This window comes from Bubalus kerabau, chromosome 3 (assembly GCF_029407905.1).
Source record: "Bubalus kerabau isolate K-KA32 ecotype Philippines breed swamp buffalo chromosome 3, PCC_UOA_SB_1v2, whole genome shotgun sequence".
NCBI classification, from domain to species: Eukaryota; Metazoa; Chordata; class Mammalia; order Artiodactyla; family Bovidae; genus Bubalus; species Bubalus kerabau.
The window spans coordinates 19018356-19037286 of record NC_073626.1 but is presented as its reverse complement, the minus strand read 5'-3'; the positions used below and the strand labels follow the sequence as shown (position 1 = coordinate 19037286).

General features: G+C 39.7%; 1 protein-coding gene across 1 annotated transcript in view; it reads left to right on the top strand.

Moving 5' to 3' along the window:
* DCDC2 (doublecortin domain containing 2) overlaps nt 1-18931 on the top strand; it is a 151968-nt gene that overhangs the window by 30253 nt on the left and 102784 nt on the right. The window contains exons 3-4 of the mRNA XM_055570775.1: nt 17793-17869; nt 18001-18132. Of these exons, the coding sequence (XP_055426750.1) occupies nt 17793-17869; nt 18001-18132 (209 nt within the window). The remainder of the gene's footprint in view (nt 1-17792; nt 17870-18000; nt 18133-18931) is intronic.

The following is an 18931-nucleotide window of genomic DNA, read 5'->3' as shown; positions in this document are numbered from 1 at the left end:
TTTTGAAAGATAATAACAATCCACTCCACCTGCTAAATGTACCTTGGAGTAACAAAATTTTGTGGAACATATTTGTTTAAAACTTTTGGACTAGAGTTGGTTCTTGTTATTTGTGGTGGCTCAGACGGTTAAGTGTCTGTCTACAATGTGGGAGACCCGGGTTCGATCCCTGGGTTGGGAAGATCCCCTGGAGAAGGAAATGGCAATCCACTGCAGCACTCTTGCCTGGAAAACCCCATGGACGGAGGAGCCTGGTAGGCTACAGTCCATGGGGTCGCAAAGAGTCGGACACAACTGAGTGACGTCACTTTCACTTTGGACTAGAAGTGCTAAGGTAACTGAAATCTTTGACTCATTCTTTGCATAACTGCCTTGTAGAGATGGGGACAACAGGACTCCCCTCTGATGTCTTCAGGATGTGAGGGATATCTTGTCTTTCAGGGTAGAGGACAAAGCCCTCTCTGTCTTTTCAGGTGGGTCAAAGCCTAAGTTATCCTCCCAAGGTGGATGGTTTGAGGTTTTAAGACTTTCAGAATTTCTCCATAGGGCATCAGGACCTACATTCTATGCTGCTTTTCCAATCAGAAGGACTTTATAATTTATTGTAATGCTCAAACTATTCTTGGAGAGTACAGAATAGGAGGCAATATTTGCAAGCAATGTTACTGACAAGGGATTAGTCTGCAAAAGTTATAAACAGGTCATGCAGCTCAATATCAATAAAACCACAAATGACCCCATCAAAAAAGGCAGAAGACCTAAAGAGACATTTCTTTGAAGAAGACATACAGATGGCCAGGAGGCACTTGAAAAGATGCTCAATATTGCTAATTATTAGAGAAATGCAAATCAAAATTAGAATGAGTTATCACCTCACACCAGTTAGAGTGGCCATCATCAAAGAGATGTGGAGAAAAGGGAACCCACTTACTCTGTTGGTGGGAACACAAATTGGTATAGCCACTATGGAGAGAAGTATGGAGGTTCCTTAAGGAACTAAAATAGAGCTACCATTTGATTCAGCAATCCCATTCTTGGGGGTATATCTGGAGAAAAACATGGTTCAAAAGGATGCATGCATCCCAATGTTTGTGGCACCACTGGGTTAACAATAGCTGAGACATGGAAGCAACCTAAATGTCCATTGACAGATGAACGGATAAAGAAGATGTGGGGCACAGATACTGGGCTGGCCAAAATGCTCATTTGGATTTTTCCACAAGATCTTACAGAAAAACCCAAACTTTTTGACCCAGTACAATAGAATAGACTATTACTCAACCATTAAAAAGAATGAAATAATGTTATTTGCAGCATCATGGATGAACATAGGGATTATCATACTAAGTGAAATAAGTCAGTTCAGTTCAGTTCAGTCGCTCAGTCGTGTCTGACTCTTTGCGACCCCACGGACTGCGCCATGCCAGGCCTCCCTGTCCATCACCAACTCCTGGAGTTTACTCAAACTCATGTCCATCGAGTCGGTAATGCCATCCAACCATCTCATCCTCTGTCGTCCCCTTCTCTTCCTGCCTTCAATCTTTCTCAGCATCAGGGTCTTTTCAAATGAGTCAGCTCTTTGCATCAGGTGGCCAAAGTATTGGAGTTTTAGCTTCAACATCAGTCCTTCAGTGAATATTCAGGACTGATCTCCTTTAGGATGGACTGGTTTGATCTCCTTGCAGTCCAAGGGACTCTCAAGAGTCTTCTCCAACACCACAGTTCAAAAGCATCAAGTCCGACAAAGACAAATATCATATAATAGCTTATATGCAGAATCTTAAATAATGGTGCAAATGAACATATTTATAAAACAGAGAAAGACTCACAGATTTAGAGAACAAACTTATGGTTACTAGGATGGGAGGGGGATGGGGGAGGGATAGGCCAGGAGTTTGGGCTTGACATGTACACACTGCTATATTTAAAATAAAATGCATTTTCATTATTATTAAAATTTTTTTTTTTAAAAACCTAAACTGCTCATGGAGTAATTAAAAATGGTGGCCTGTGAGTGAGTCCCTTTACTTGAGAAGGAAAGGGGCAGTATATGAGGAAGTGAACATTTTGTTCCCTCACTGGGTGGAGTGTTTGAGTTTGAACCACATGGGTTCTCTGAAGATTTTGGTTTTGGATTAATTCAGTTCACTTCTGGGACCTCCTGATTCCAAAGCTTTACCTGCAGCAGTCAGATTGGAAGTAGAATGAACTTGGCCTTATTTAATTGCCTTTGATATGAAGCCCTTTCTTCTGTCCCTTGTGTTGCAGCCCAAATAGTTTAGATACCACGCTAAGTATGTGCTAAGTTGCTTTAGTTGTGTCCGACTCTTTGTGACTGTATGGACTGCAGCCTGCCAGGCTCCTCTGTCCATGGGATTCTCCAGGCAAGAATACTGGAGTGGGTTGCCATGCCCTCCTCCAGGCAGTCTTCCCTACCCAGGGATTGAACCCATGTCTCTTATGTCTTCTGCATTGGCAGGTGGGTTCTTTACCACTAGCGCCACCTGGGAAGCCCAGTTTAGACACCAGAATGACCCAAATGCCATTGTTCTTGAATGGGTTGCCCTCATGCAAGCAGTCCACATAGAGAAGGAAATGAAGTGTGAAAAAGAGGGGACAAAGAGGGGACAGACTTTGATTTTCTTACTAACAGTGATTTACAAGTGAGACACAAAGGAATCATAAACTATTGGGTTTTTTTTTTTTTTAAAGATCTTAATTCTTAATACAAGGTCTGGGCCAAATATAGATTTTACTTCTTTGTGTGTTTTACTTAGAAGAATTACACCGTCATTTGTCTTAGTTCTCCAGTGAAGGTATTTGGTTCTCCGGTGAAGATATTTTTTTGCGGAGGTGGGGGTAGGTGGCAGGGGTTGGGAGGGGTGGGGGGTAGGGGTCTGGGTTTGGGGGGCCTGGAGATAAGCCCACAGAAGGGAGGGTTCCTTACAGAGGGGAGGGTCGTTGTACCATTGATAGTCTTGAACTGCTGCTTTTTGAGAAATAAAACCTCACTGAACCTTGAACATTCTTCTTTATCTACATCATGTGCTTTGACCTCCTGCATGGTGCAATTTTGATGTGGAGGTGAGATTCTTTTGACCTAGTTCTACCCTAAGGGATTGCAAATATTTTCCCAATTAAGTGAGGTTCACTGGTTAACAACAAACCATTGTTTCTTATTGTTCTGAGCTAGTAGGCCTGGTATGTGAAACAAGATCCTCCCTCCACCACTTTTTGCCAACAAGGGACAAAACTCAAGACTGATCTCAGAGATAACTGTGCTTGCTTCTCTCTTTTAGTGGTGCAAGAAATTATTAATTTAGTGTCAAATTTAGGATGACTTTTTTGTTGTTGTTGTTGTTGTTCTTTCCAAATTGTGTCTCTTGGTTTAACAAAGTAATAGAGGGTCAAGTTTCTTTGAAACTAAACCAAAATCCAGATGTAAGCACTTGACACAAGTGCTTAAGTTTACTCCAGTTACAAGTGACAACTGTTGCTGGTTATCTCAGGAAGTATTTTTTTACATTACATTTTAAGTGCAGAGTTGTGCACAGTTATTGAGAGAAAACAGGGTGAAGGAGGGGAAGAGTGGGCAAGGGAGGACTCCTGTGTATCAGATCTTTAGTTGTTGTTCAGTCACTGAGGCGTGTCCACCTCTTTTGCAACCCCATGGACTGTAGCCGCCAGGCTCCTCTGTCCATGGGATTTCCCAGGCAAGAATACTGGAGTGGGTAGTTATGGTAAGGGGTATTTAAGATTATTACTTGTTTAGCTTTTTATTTTGAAATCATTTCAGATAAAGGTTGCCAAAGAGTACAGAGAATTTCTTGTATGCTTTACTTCGCCCAGCTTCCTCAGTGAATGTTGTCCATAACCATAGAATCATTACTGAAAGCAGGAAATTAAAATGGATACAATGACCTAATTTACAAATCTTATTCAAATTTAGGCGGGTTTTGCGCCAAAGTCTTTTTTTCAGGGCCAGGATCCCATCCAGGGTTCCTCACTGCTTTTAATTTATCATGTTGCCTATGTTTTTACTAACAGGTTACTGCTCCTCAGTTTTTCATGACCTTCACAACTAAGGAATGGCCACTCACTAGAGTATTCTGCCTGGAGAATCCCATGGACAGAGGAGCCTGGTGGGCTACAGTTCACGGGGTCGCAAAGAGTCAGACACGAAAATGACTAACCCTTTCACAACTGTGAAATGACAGCTCTTTTGTAGGCTGTCCCTTTAGTTTGGGTTTGCCTGATGTTTTCTTGTGATTGGGTTGAGGTTATTTATTTTTTTGACAAGAATTTCAAGAAATGATCTTGTGTCCTGCTCAGTGCATCCCATCAGAAGGTACTGTTGGAGAAATGTAAATGAAAACAAAAATCTCTCAATCCTTAAATCCTCTCCACAAAGGTGGCAGAGAAAGAAAGCACTTTTGTTACTGAATATGCATCAAGTCAGAGTATGATGTGAATCACAGGCAATCTACTAAGAGATTTCAATGACAGAGAGAAATTTTACTCTTTTATATAGTCAAGCAGGTGCCATCCACAGCATACATACATGTTTTCAAGATAATAACTGGTCCAAAGTGTGAGGACTTGAAAGCACCATTTGTCACACACCGTTCATTGTCAATTCACCTGGTATTTAGGGTGACTATCTGTGTTAGTTGGCTTTATCCAGAAGAAAAACTATAATACTCATATCTTTATGCAAGGAAGTAGCTTGCAGCTTGGAAAAGATATCCACCAAAATTAGGCTTCTGTCCCTCAACAGAAAATGAAAAATAGGGTGTTATCTCCCTTGATGTTTATATCCTAGGTCTTTGAGAGATATTAGCAAGTCATAAAGTTGACAAAGGCCTATCTTAATCTTTAGAAAGATTGTACATACCTTTCAAAGAGATGAGAAAGTGCTTATAATTGCAAGTTTTCTAAAGTACATGCTCTAGGAAGGAGTTAGGAAGGAAAATCTCTTGATTGCATCCTGGAGAATTAATCCTTTTTAATTTATATTTTTTTCTTAGAGTACATAATGCTGATGTGTCTTCTTATTAATTATATCAGTTTTGATGTCTTGGTTAAGGTGGAATTTAATAGCTTTCTCCACTGTAGATTTCGTGTTTTTCCTTTGTGATTATCAAATATTTTGAGGGGAGATACTTTGGAACTATGCAAATATACTTTTTGTTATCATTCAGGATTTTACCGACTAATTTTATCATCCACGGATGGTTCCTGCCTGCAACAATCATTACAGTGCTGCCTACCTGATGGTAATTTCCTACGTCCGTTGTGCCTTCTGCATGTTTCATTGGAATTCTAGCATATGGGAGAGCTGTCCTTTTTCTCACATTTATTTGTTCATTCATTCATTCAGTTATTTCTTTATACCAATATGGACTTGTGGATATTTATTTTATTCTCCGGGATAAAATCCAGCACCAACATGTTTCATTTTGTTACTTAAATTATTCCTGCTTTGCCCATGGGGACTCTTTCAAGATGGCTTCTCTGTGGCATGGTGCAGACAATAAAGAATCTGCCTGTAGTGAGGGGACCTGGGTTCATCCCTGGATCAGGAAGATCCCCTGGAGAAGAGAATGGCTACCCACTCCATGTACAGAGAGAATCCCATATACAGAGGAGCCTGGTGGGCTACAGCTCATAGGGTGGCAAAGAGTTGGACACGACTGAGCATCTAGCACTAGATTAACACTTTTTTGAGGACTTCATTACTTTCTTGGCTTCCCTGGTGGCTCAGATGGTAAAGAATCCACCTGCAATGCAGGAGACCTGGGTTCGACCCCCAGCTTGAGAAGATCCCCTAGAGAAGGGCATGGCAACCACTCCAGTATTCTTGCCTGGAGAATCTCCATGGACAGAGGAACCTGGCAGTCTACAGTCCATGGGGTCGCAAAGAGTCGGACACGACTGAGCGACTGAGCACAACACAATTACTTTTTAGCATCATAATATGTAGGTTAACAGCTCTCTTAGTATTTATGAAGGACTGCAGGTAGATCCTGTACAGTTGGCACATTCTTCAGTGGGAATCCTGGGGCCTAAATGACTTATTTAAATGCAGGTGGAGGTTGTACTCTGCCCACCTGGACTGCTCCTGCATGCTCCACATTGCTGACTTTCGTCTTGCGTTGTTATGTGTACACTTCCAGCTGCTCTGCATTCTTAGTGGAAATTTTACAGTCCACTGCCTGGACTGGTTTGGTAACCAGAATCCCATTTGGGAAAACAAACCAAACAAAAATGACAATGGTGAAATAGTAAGCAAGGGATAGTAAGTTAAGAAGAAATATTAAAGAAAAGTCTGATGATAAAATTTTTTTTTTTCAATGCTTTGTTAGTGGTGGTTCCTGTAATTTCTCCCAAGGGTGCTCTTGAGTTAATTGGTTATTTTTTAACTTTATGAGGGTCATATTATTCTCTCCAGCATAGCATGAGGGAAACCCATGCTGACTTACTTATGAATGCCTTAAAAATGACTCAAGTCCTATTTGGTTTTGCTGTAAGATAGAGTTCCCATTGCCAATAATTATTTTAGAATAAAGTTAGTAAATGAGAGGTTTAGCATTATATATTCAGAATGCTTAGGATTATCTGGTCTTCTAAAATATTCCACAAAGCACAGAAGAGAGAAAATTAAAAATTTTTGATATGTAGTAGTTTAAAAATTTGTGATATGCTGGGAAGTTAATTTGATGGTTCAAAATTTGATGAAAATTGGTGGTCATTTGTTTTTGCAGACAAAAAGATTTATCAGTATATACACATTTAGATATATGGTTACACTTGAGTTTTTCAAGAAAGGTATTACTAATGATGTATATATTACCTTTTGGGTCACTTTTTTAAAAGTTTAAAACATTTTTTAGACATTATGTTTTAAGGAAACTTTAGGTTCACAGCAAAACTGGGGAGACAGTACGGACATCTCCCATATAGCTTTTGTCTACAGGTGCATAACCTCCCTCTTATCAGTGTCATCCACGAGAGTGGTAAGTTTACCACTGATGAACCTATACTGACGAGTCATAATTACCCACGGTTCATAGTTTACATTAGGGCTCACTCTTTGTGTTACATATTCTCTAGATTTAGACAAATGTATAATGACGTGTAACTTTGGGGTCACTTTTATGCCAAAGAGAAATCTTTTACCTTGCTGTTTTGAATAGTCATATTCTTTGTGAATTTGAGTTGTTTTCCTGCTTCAGCAAAGAGAGACATTCATTTGGAGAACAGTTCAAAAGACAAATATGCAAACTGATGCTAAGATCTCTGTTATTGGCAGAAAAATGACCCTCTGAATAAGATGATAATTCACACCCGACAGATGAATCCTAACCTTTCTTCTGGGAATCAGCCCCTGGACTGGGTACAACAACATGGGGACCTGTAGAGGACCAAGGCAGAGATGAGTGGTTTCATCAGCTTAGAGAAACTAATTGGACCCTTCTGGGAATGTTCTAAACAGCTGGTTCATTATAATTAGAGACATCTCCTATAACTAGATTGTTGCTGAAGTTAGAGTGGTTGGAATTTTTCATCATTATACAACAGTGCTGATGAAAATATTTCATTGGCTGTGATGATTTTATCACTGCCTTGCCTTTCTGGAATTTCTAAAATTTCAGGGGATTAACAGATTTCAGTTTTTATTCTATTGAAGTCCCATAAATTATACTGATATAATCATGTAAGGAATATTTTACAGGTAGCAGCAAAGGGGAGAGAAACTTGAGTGATCTTGAGAAGATACTGGAACCACTGAATAAGGGTGGTCTAGATATGCTAATATATAAAAATGTTTATGGATATTTAGTTGTATATAGTTCAAGAAAGATCCTATTTAAATGGGTGCAAATATGTGTCTACTGTTTCTGCTAGTGGCCCATTTCTGCCTTGAGCAACATTAGTAGGAATGAACTCTAGGCTGGAAATCAGAAGTGGACCCGTGAGACTGTTGCTTTGCTTTCTGTGTGACCTTGAGGGGTGGATAGGGTCATCTTTTCCTTTCTATATAATGGGAATAATACTAACCTCATCATATTATTTTGAGGAACAAACATCACTATAAATGAAAGCGCTTAATAAATTCTGATGTATTTTACAATTATAAATTTATCTGAAAATGACTAACAAAGATATTGTGAAAAATCAAGGTAAATATGGACAGTGTTTGATGCAGCTCTGGGGATGGTATGTGCTCAAAATAATTGGTCCTAATTTTGTTTAATTTTTTACTGAAGACATCCCCCTCCCACACCCACACATATACACACATGTGCATGCACATACACAGTGGACTATTACTCAGCCACAAAAATGAATGAAATGATGCCATTTGGCACAATATGGATGGACCTGGAGATTATCATTATAAGTGATTATCATTAAGTCTGACAGAGAAAGACAGATATCATATGGTATCACTTAAATGTGATATCTAAAACAATTGCACAAATGAACATATTCACAAAACAAAAGTAGACTCACATCCATAGAAAATAAACTTATGGTTACCAAAGAGGAAAGGAGGGTAAACAAATTAGGAGTTTGAGATTAACATACAAGCACTACTATATATAAAATAGATAAGCAGCAAGGACCTACTGTATAGCATAAGAAACTATACTCAGTGTCTTACAATAATCTATCAAGGAAAGGAATGTGAAAAAGAATATATGCATGTGTGTGAATCACCTTGCTGTACACTTGAAACTAATACAACACTGTAAATGAACTATACTTCAATTAAAAAAAAGTATTTACTGAGTGAATTCTATGTCCATAGCACCATGAATAGATCTTTGCGTTACAGTTGAAGTTCTTTACTAAAAATAAATAATAAACAAATAAAAGAGAGATGCAGTACATGAAAATATTGATAATATAAGGGAAATGTGTTATACCTGTGGAAAATGTCTGAGAGATTCAGACAAGATGATATGGAATTTCTGAGGAGAGAGTTATATCCAGATGAGTGAAGGGTAGGTGGTAGGATAGTGAGGAATGAAGTTAGATTATGAAGAAATGGGGCCAGAGTATGAAGTGTGTGAAGAAATGAGGTTAAGAGTATGAAGAAATACTCATATACGATCTCAAATACCCAAGTCCAGGACACACGGACTTGGTCTAAAGGCAGTGGCGGCCTCTGGAGGAAGGTAGAGTTGAAGGCTTTTTGTGTGGGTTGAGCTGTGTGTTGCCAACGAGTAACTTCAGTATGTTTTTGTCCCTAAAAGCCTAAGTCTTCAGGATTTAGTTATAATAGGACAGTTTTTATATGGACGGTTAAAAAAACATGATATATTTTTAAAAAAGCAGTTTAAAATTGAATCTTTTAATTGTATCACGAGTATTTTTTACTAGAGATCAGTGGTCTTTAGATTTTCATGAGAGTGTCCTTTAACAGCATCACTTTCTCAGGTCCTTAGCCTCACATTGGTTTACTTGGCCTGGGGTTTCAAGAGGTGGCGAGTGCTGAGTTTTGAGGCTGGTGGAGTCTCTGAAGCATTCAGCCTAACAGCCCCAGGGAGTGGTATTGCCACTTCATTAATTAGCTCATGGAGCATCCCTTTGGGCAAGTTTAGCAGGATTATCCTTATTTTTACAGAGTAAGAAAAGGAGGTGTGAGGCATTGAATTGGCAATCAGTCCTGGAGTTCAGAATTTCAGACCTTTAGTCAGTTCCTCAGTTGGTGGATCTTGATTTTATCAATCCAGGTATGTATTTTCACAACCACAATTTTAGTTTCCTTGAGTTTATTTTTAATAAAAATTAATATTTTTAAGGTCATGCAGGTTTTAACTTGAACTTGACCCAGCTGCAGTACTGTCCAAGTGTCACATGGAATTTGACTAAATTAAGTGATAGACATCAAATTCACATAACTTTTTTTTCCTGCTTATTATTATTATTATTTTGGCTTTGGTATGCTGCTGCTGCTGCTGCTAAGTCGCTTCTGTCGTGTCCGACTCTGTGCGACCCCATAGACGTCTGGCAGCCCACCAGGCTCCCCCGTCCCTGGGATTCTCCAGGCAAAAACACTGGAATGGGTTGCCATTTCCTTCTCCAGTGCATGAAAGTGAAAAGTGAAAGTGAAGTCACTCAGTCGTGTCTGACTCTCAGCGACCCCATGGACTGCAGCCCACCAGGCACCTCCATCCATGGGATTTTCCAGGCAAGAATACTGGAGTGGGGTGCCATTGCCTTCTCCTGGCTTTGGTGTGGCCACTTATGATATAAACACAATCTAAATAAGATGCCAGAGGCAGAGTGATATTTTGGAAGGTACATGTGCTTTATATCCAAAGAGCTGGCTTGTTCCATCTAGCAGAGTGAACACGACTTAAGTCGCTTTGCCACCTTGGACTCTGAAATATTTCCAAATTTATGTTTGGACTCTTTCCAAAAAACTGTTAGCCAAGTATTTAGTCTGTCTGTCTATCTGTTTCTTTATCTGTCTACCTACCTAGTTTCCACTCAGGGAATGACTCTTCTCTCTGATTCACCAGGCTAAGCTCCTTCTCAAACTGGGTTTTTCTAAGACAATGTTGAACCCTGTACAGAATCAAGATGAGAGGAGCGCTATAAGCATGTCCTTCCTTTGCTTGATAGCGGTTCCCTCACTCACTGATAAAGCCAACCAGGACTATGCATTCTGCTGGGTCCAAAATGAAAGTCTGGGTTTTGCATGGATGCCGTTTCATTTGACTTGCTTCCATAGTCACAGACCACACACTTAACACTGGCCAGGATGCTCATTAACGAGACATTCCTGGTCCATGGGGGTCCGTGTGGGAGTACCGCTACTCTGTCCTTTGGGGCCCATCCCTCCGTCACCAGGTGTATTGATACTTAACGTTATTTTCATCTTTCAAACATTATTTTCAAAGGGCATGGGAAAGTGTACAGGCTAATAAGAAAATGTACATATTTTAAAAATATATTCTAATTCGTTATTACACTTCTTATATCTAAGCTACAGTATCTCTAGATTAGCACCAAGTACCCAACATGTGATTCCTGATATGAGCTCTTGGAAAGTTCCTTTTATATGTAGTTGATTTGCTTAATTCTTTTGTGATTTAAGTTATTATTTAAAATGACAATTAGAAAAATTGCATTTTTAGTGAAAAATGGTACTTTTTTCCCCTCAAAAATCCTATATGTTTTATACAATGGTCTTACATATTTTTTTTCAATTCAAATATATTATTTGGATTGTGTTTTCAAATTCTTTCATTACCATATCTGGAAACAGACATTAGTTAATCACATATAATGATTCAAAGAAATGTATATTTAAGGTTAATCTTCAATTCGCACTGGTTAATCATGAACATTTGGGGAATATTTTTGTCATACTGAATGAGGAAAGCAGCTTATTCAAGACAGATGGTTTGATTTAATTCAAGCAACAGTATATACACTTAGAATAAGTTATATAATTATTCAAAAAATCATCTATTTGTGAATTTCTGTGTATAGTAACTATAGACAAGTATGCAGTCAAGAAAAATAGCATATATCAGACAACTCACCAGGCATTTTCAAAGTTATTTGTTTTTATAATGTATTCACCTTCATCTTTAATTCAACAATCCAACAGGGTATTAAGCAATCAAGGTCAAGCAACCATTTGAAAAAATGACAATTGGTATAAAGTATGTGCTTAGTACATTACTAGTTAATATTGAGAGTTACTGTGAAGTAACAGTAGGGACAATAAATAGAAAACTAGATTAAGTAAAATGTATGATATGTTAGATGATGGAAAATGCTATTTAAAAAACAAAAAAGGCAGGGAAGGGCAATAGAAAACTAGGGATGTGGCAGAAGTTTTAAGCCCAGTGGCCAGGGCGGCAGTATTCAGAGATGGGCAGGGTTTCATGAGGAAGATACTGCACAGATGTGGAATCAGAAAGGCCTGTCATTCACACATGCAAAGATTAATTTGCAGTTAAATAATTCTGGAATATTTTCTGGAAAATAGCATATTTTCTTATGCTGTCAGTTCAGCTAAATTGCTCAGTATGTTCGACTCTTTGCCTCTCCATGGACTGAAGCACGCCAGGCTTCCCTGTCCATCACCAACTCCTGGAGCTTTCTCCAATTCATGTCCATTGAGTCTGTGATGCCATCCAAGCATCTCATCCTCTGTCGTCTGCTTCCCCTCCTGCCTTCAATCTTTCCCAGCATCAGGGTCTTTTACAATGAGTCAGTTCTTTGCATCAGGTGGCCAAAGTATTGGAGTTTCAGCTTCAGCATCAGTCCTTCCAATGTCAGGATTGACTTCCTTTAGGATGGACCGATTCAATCTCCTTGTAGTCCAAGGGACTCTCAAGAGTCTTCTCTAGTACCACAGTTTAAAAGTATCAATTGTTCATCTTTCTTTATGGTCCAACTCTCACATCCATACACGACTACTGGAAAAACCATAGCTTTGACTATGGTTTTGACTAGATGGGCCTTTGCTGGCAAAGTAATGTCTCTGCTTTTTAATACGCTGTTTAGGTTGGTCATAGCTTTTCTTCCAAGGCTATACTATAGTATGAGCTAAATAAATCAAGTGACTTGGGATCAATCAAGAATAAAGCTTGTAGTACATTCCATTAAACTGAAAAAAATTGCCTCTTCTTTATTTTAGCAGTTTCTCAATTCTAATACTGTATTCTACAGATACACTGTAGAATAATGCATTCTACAGATACGAGTATATTCTACAGATAAACCTATTGCAAGATTCAGACTTAAGTTGAAGAAAGTAAGGAAAACCACTAGACCATTTGGGTATGACCTAAATCAAATTCCTTATGATTATACAGTGGAAGTGACAAATAGATTCAAGGGATTAGATCTGATAGAGTACATGAAGAACTATGGATGGAAGTTTGTAACATTGTACAGGAGGCAGTGATCAAAACCATCCATAAGAAAAAGAAATGCAAAAAGACAAAATAGTTGTCTGAGGAGGCCTTACAAATAACTGAGGAAAGGAGAGAAGCAAAAGACAAAGGTAGGAAAGCTATGTCCATCTGAGTGCAGAGTTCCAAAGAATAGCAAGGAGAGATAAGAAAGCCTTCTTCAGTGATCAGTGCAAAGAAATAGAGACAAACAATAGAAAGGGCAAGACTAGAGATCTCTTCAAGAAAATTAGAGATACTAAGGGAACATTTCATGCAAAGATAGGCACAATAAAGGACAGAAATGGTATGGACCTAACAGAAGCAGAAGATATCAAGAAGAGGTGGGAAGAATACACAGAAGAACTATACAAAAATATTTTAATGACCCAGATAACTACAATGGTGTGCTCACTCCCCTAGAGCCAGACATCCTGGAGTGTGAAGTCAAGTGGGCCTTAGGAAGCATCACTACGAACAAAGCTAGTGGAGGTGAAGGAATTCCAGTTGAGCTATTTCAAATCCTAAAAGATGATGCTATGAAAGTATTGCACTCAATATGCCAGCAAATTTGGAAAACTCAGCAGTGGCCACAGGACTGGAAAAGGTCTGTTTTCATTCCTATCCCAAAGAAAGGCAATGCCAAAGAATGCTCAAACTTCTGCACAGTTGCACTCATCTCACACACGAGCCAAATAATGCTCAAAATTCTCCAATCCAATCTTCAGCAGTACATGAACCAAAAACTTACAGTTGTTCAAGCTGGATTTAGAAAAGGCAGAGGAACCGGAGATCAAATTGTCAATATCTGTTGGATCATCGAAAAAGCACAAGAATTCCAGAAAAACATCTGCTTCATTGACTTCACCAAAGCCTCGGACTGTGTGGATCACAACAAACTGTGGAAAATTCTTCAAAAGATGGGAATACCAGACCACCTGACCTGCCTCCTGAGAAATCTGTATGCAGTTCAAGAAGCAACAGTTAAAACCGGGCATGGAACAACAGACTGGTTCCGAATGGGAAAGGAGTCCATCAGGGCTGTATATTGTCACCCTGCTTATTTAACTTATATGCAGAGTACATCATGTGAAATGCCAGGCTGGATGAAGCACAAGCTGGAATCAAGATTGCTTGGGGAAATATCAATAACCTCAGATACGCAAATGACACCACCCTTATGGGAGAAAGCGAAGAGGAACTAACCAGCCTCTTGATGAAAGTGAAAGAGGAGAGTGAAAAAGCTGACTTAAAACTCAACTTTCAAAAAACAAAGATCATGGTATCTGGTCCCATCACTTCATGGCAAATAGATAGGGAAACAATGGAAACAGTGACAGACTTAATTTTCTTGGGTTCCAAAATCACTGCGGATGGTGACTGCAGCCATGAAATTAAAAGACACTTGCTCCTTGGTAAAAGAGCTATGACCAAACCTAGACAGCATATTAAAAAGCAGAGATGTTACTTTGCCAACAAATGTCCATCTAGTCAAAGCTATGGTTTTTCCAGTGGTAATGTATGGATGTGAGAGTTGGACCTAAAGAAAGCTGAGCAGTGAACAATTGATGCTTTTGAACTGTGGTGTTGGAGAAGACTCTTGAGAGTCCCTTGGACTGCAAGGAGATCCAACCAGTCCATCTTAAAGGAAATCAGTCCTGAACATTCATTGGAAGGTCTGGTGCTGAAGCTGAAACTCCAATACTTTGGCCACCTGGTGCAAAGAACTGACTCATTGGAAAAGACCTGGATGCTGGGAAGAATTGGAGGCAGGAGGAGAAGGGGCGACAGAGGATGAGATGGTTGGATGGCATCACTAACTCAATGGACATGTATTTGAGCAGGCTCTGGGAGTTGGTGATGGACAGGGAGGCCTGCTATGCTGCAGTCCATGGGGTCGCAAAGAATCAGACACGACTGAGTGACTGAACTGACTGACAGATACACTTACATATTCATGCAAATAAATATTGTGAGGAAATCTATCATGACATTATTTGAAACAGCAAAAGTTTATTACTTATTTTGGCCATACCATGTTGCATTTAGGATCCCTGCCAGGGATCCAACCTGTAGTGGAAGCATGGAGACTTAACCACTGGACCACCAGGGAATTCCCTGTGAGAGCAAAAGTTTAGAAGCAACTGGAAGGATTGTCACTGAGGGACAGATTAAATAAGTTATGGTACATTCACAGTGTGGATATACATAGCTTTTATAAAGAATGAAGCAACCTTTACTCTACCAATGTGGAACAGTTTCCGTGGTGAATTGTTAAATGAAAAAAAGCAAGGTGTAGAAGAATAGGCATAGTAAGTGATCCCTATGTTTGAAAATTACATGTATAAAATGTCTATGTAAAACCATATGCATATGTAGATGTAGGCTGTCTTTGAATGAACATCATTAAGTTAGTTGCAGCTTTGTGGTTGGGGGACCGGAGGTGGGGATATTCCTCCTTTTTACTGTATCCTCCATTTTACCACTTGAATTTTGGTCAGGTGCATACATTATCTGTTAAACTTTTTAAAAAAGTCAACATCACTGTAAATGTTAGCTTAGGGCCAAGACTCTCTGGGTTTAAAATGAAAGAAAATTATTATGATTGATTAAAAAATGTTTACTCTAAATTAGTTTTTTTTAAATTAAATTTCAGTAAACATTTATATGCAACTAACAGGCATTGCCAAGCACTGTTTTAGGCACTGGCAAGTCAAGGATTTTACCCCTTGTTCATCTCGAAATGGCATAATTTGGCAGAATAGAGTTGCATAAATTATTTAGGGTTAATTTATCTCTAAAATAACTACCGAAGTGCAAAGCAAGTAGAGGTTCATAGGTATGGACAGCTCTCCCCCTTAGTATGTGTGACTTTAGGCAAAGTAAATGATTAACTTCTAGTTTCTTTGTTTGTAAAATGGGGTTAAATAGTAAGTACTTAGTTCAGGGCATGGTTTTGATGTTTTAATGATATAGAACGCATTTACTTAGTACAGGGCTTGTCATTAAATATAGTGCAGTAAATGTTGGCTATTTTCATTTATCAGTTCCCTTTCAAATCAGGAGGAAAAAAAAAAGCCCTCTAAGCAGGTGTGATCATCAATCCTGTAGTAGCTGTAGCAGTTTGAGACAGAAAGGTAAAGAAAGATGAACATGGAAGGACTGGTGATAACCAAGCTGGGTATTGACTAGTGAGTGCAATTTTAGAAGCTGGAAGAAAGGGGAGGGCATTTTAGTCAGGGGCAAGATGAGCAGAGGTGTGGAAGAAGATTCAGAGTGTGTTTGGACAATGGATTGGGAGTCGGCTGGTTCGACCTAGAGTCACACCTAGGTTAGGGGTTGGGGAGGAAGGAGTATTTGGTGGAAGATGAGCGAAGCAAGTAAGCAGTGTTGGTCATGGGTGTCCTTGTAGGCTGAGCTTAAGAGTTGGGATTTAGGGCTTCCCTGGTGGTCCAGTGGTCAAGGATCTGCCTTTGAAGCAGGAGACACAGGTTCAAGCATGGTCTGGAAAGATCCCACAAGCCACAGAACAACTAAGTCCATGTGCCACAACTCCTGAGCCCATGCTCTAGAGCCCATGAGCTGCAACCGCTGAGCCTGTGCTCTAGAGCCCATGAGCTGCAACCGCTGAGCCTGTGTGCTGCAAATGCTGAAGTTCACTCACCTTGGAGCCAGTGCATGAAGCAAGGCAGCCCAAGTGCAGCCAAATATAAATACATTAACTAATTAAAAAAAAAGAGTTGGGATTTATCTTTCACTGGAATCCAGATTATAGAAGACTGAGGAGAGGATGGGGTGGAAGGAAATATGAAGAGAAATGATGAAGAGGAGAGAAAGAGCCACAGGGTCAAGGGAGAAATTGAAGACAATGGGGGTGGAGGGCCTTAGATATTTAATGGAGCAGGCAGCAGGGGACAAAATCAAGGCATGCAGGCTTAGCTTTGTAAAGGGGTCAAGATCCTTCTGAAACAGATAGCAAAGGGAAAAAGTGGTGAAGATGTAGATGAAGTGAGCATAGAGGGAAGTGAGGTTGAGAACTTCATGCCTGTTGAGCTTTATTCTCTTGAAGTTTGGAAGGAAATGATGTGCTGAGAATAAGTGTGCCTGGAGTGAGATTTTAGGATTTAGGGTGAAAGGTGAGGATTTGGACAATCCACTGTGGGAAATGTAAGAAATAGTTGATTCGGGAGGAGGAGAGGCTTGACCAATTCCTAAGCCTTGTCTTAGTCGAAGGTGCCCAAGGGGCCGTGTGGTTCTTAATACAACAGCGTGGACCCTGGAAACAAAAGGGACCAGAAAGATGACCAGACCCACCCAGATGCAAGCGGGTTGGGAAGGGAATGTGCTGTTTAGAGTGTGGCTGGTGAACAGAGGAGGAAGTGAAGCTGAGAAAAGTTGATGGAGTCAGTCTTAGGAGAACAGGAGGAGGTTAAGTGCTTGGCAGGGACCCAGTGACTCTAGGGAGTGGGTGGATGGGCAGAGATGACCAAACACTCTGTCGTGCCTGGAGGGGGAGGGCACTTCGTTCAAGATTTTATACATTTATGTACTTTTATTTGACAGAAAGGAACTGTTTTAAAAATGGCGTTGGAATTCTCACAATAGCTCAATAGTTTCAATTTTTGGTACAGATCGTGAGCAGTATGCCCAGGGCTTAAAGGAAATTTCTCTTGAGAGCTCTGTTAAAGCTATATGCCATCAATAGAGGGTAAGCACAGAGGGTTTGTATAAGTGGGGGGGGGAAAAGCAAGGTTTTAACAAAGGCATTGCAGTTCTCAGCCAGCTCCCTGGAAACCTCTAGTTTTTCCTCATAGGAAAAAAAACACTAACATAAGTACAATGATTTGTATTTCTTTGTTTTTAAAGGTGAAACCAGTAACCCACAGCAGGATCAATGTGTCATCTCGCTTTAGAAAATCACTTCTGGAACCCTGTACTATCTTGTAAGTTGGAATCCTTCACGTTTCGGGTCAAAATTAGTGTGGTGGTTTCCTTTTGGTGTGGGACTTCTTTTGTAGTTCAAAGGCATAACTGTGTCAAATGGTTTGCCTCACTGGCTTTGCCTTTTTTTCAGCTTGATTGCAAATGGAGACCTCATAAACCCGGCTTCTCGACTCCTCATTCCTAGAAAAGCCTTGAATCAGTGGGATCATGTACTGCAGATGGTCACGGAAAAGATAACTCTGAGGAGTGGGGCTGTCCACAGGTATGTCAGAGTAATCTTCTTGCAAGTGCATGGGATTCAGACTTGTTGAGGATATTCCCATGAGGCCCTGGAGACACTGGTCCTAGATCTGAATTTCAGGTCACTAGTTTGTCTCTAGGTGCCTCAGTTTCTCTATCTGTAAAATGGGCATAAAATTGTTCATCCCTTGTAGGGTTGCTTTCCAGTTTATATTTTTGTTACTTTTTATGTTGCTTTTCTCATGCAGTTATATTAAATTTTGATGCAGTCAAATTTTCAGTCTTTCATTATGATCATTAAGTTCTATGATTAGCTTAGGTTCTCTTCACTCTTAGATTATAAAAAATTATCCCACGTTTTCATCTTTCAACTTTTAACTTTCATTTAAACCTTTGATCTTTTTGGATTTTATCTTGGTATCAGGAGTAAAGGCAGATCGCAATAGTTATATATTGATTTTTTAAAAAAAGATATATTGTTTTGTCTTTTGACACATACACAGATGTAAACCCACTCAATAAATGCTCTGAAGCACACAAAGGTATATAAACACAATTGCATGCCCAGATACACCTATTCATACATATATTTATGTGAACAAATTGATAAATAGAAATAAAATATAGGCAAGGACAAACACAGAAATGAGAATATAGTTACATGTCCCTTGAACATGTGAATACTTCAGTTCAGTTCAGTCGCTCAGTCATGTCCGACTCTTTGCGACCCCATGAATCGCAGCACGCCAGGCCTCCCTGTCCATCACCAACTCCCAGAGTTCACTCAGACTCACGTCCATCGAGTCAGTGACGCCATCCAG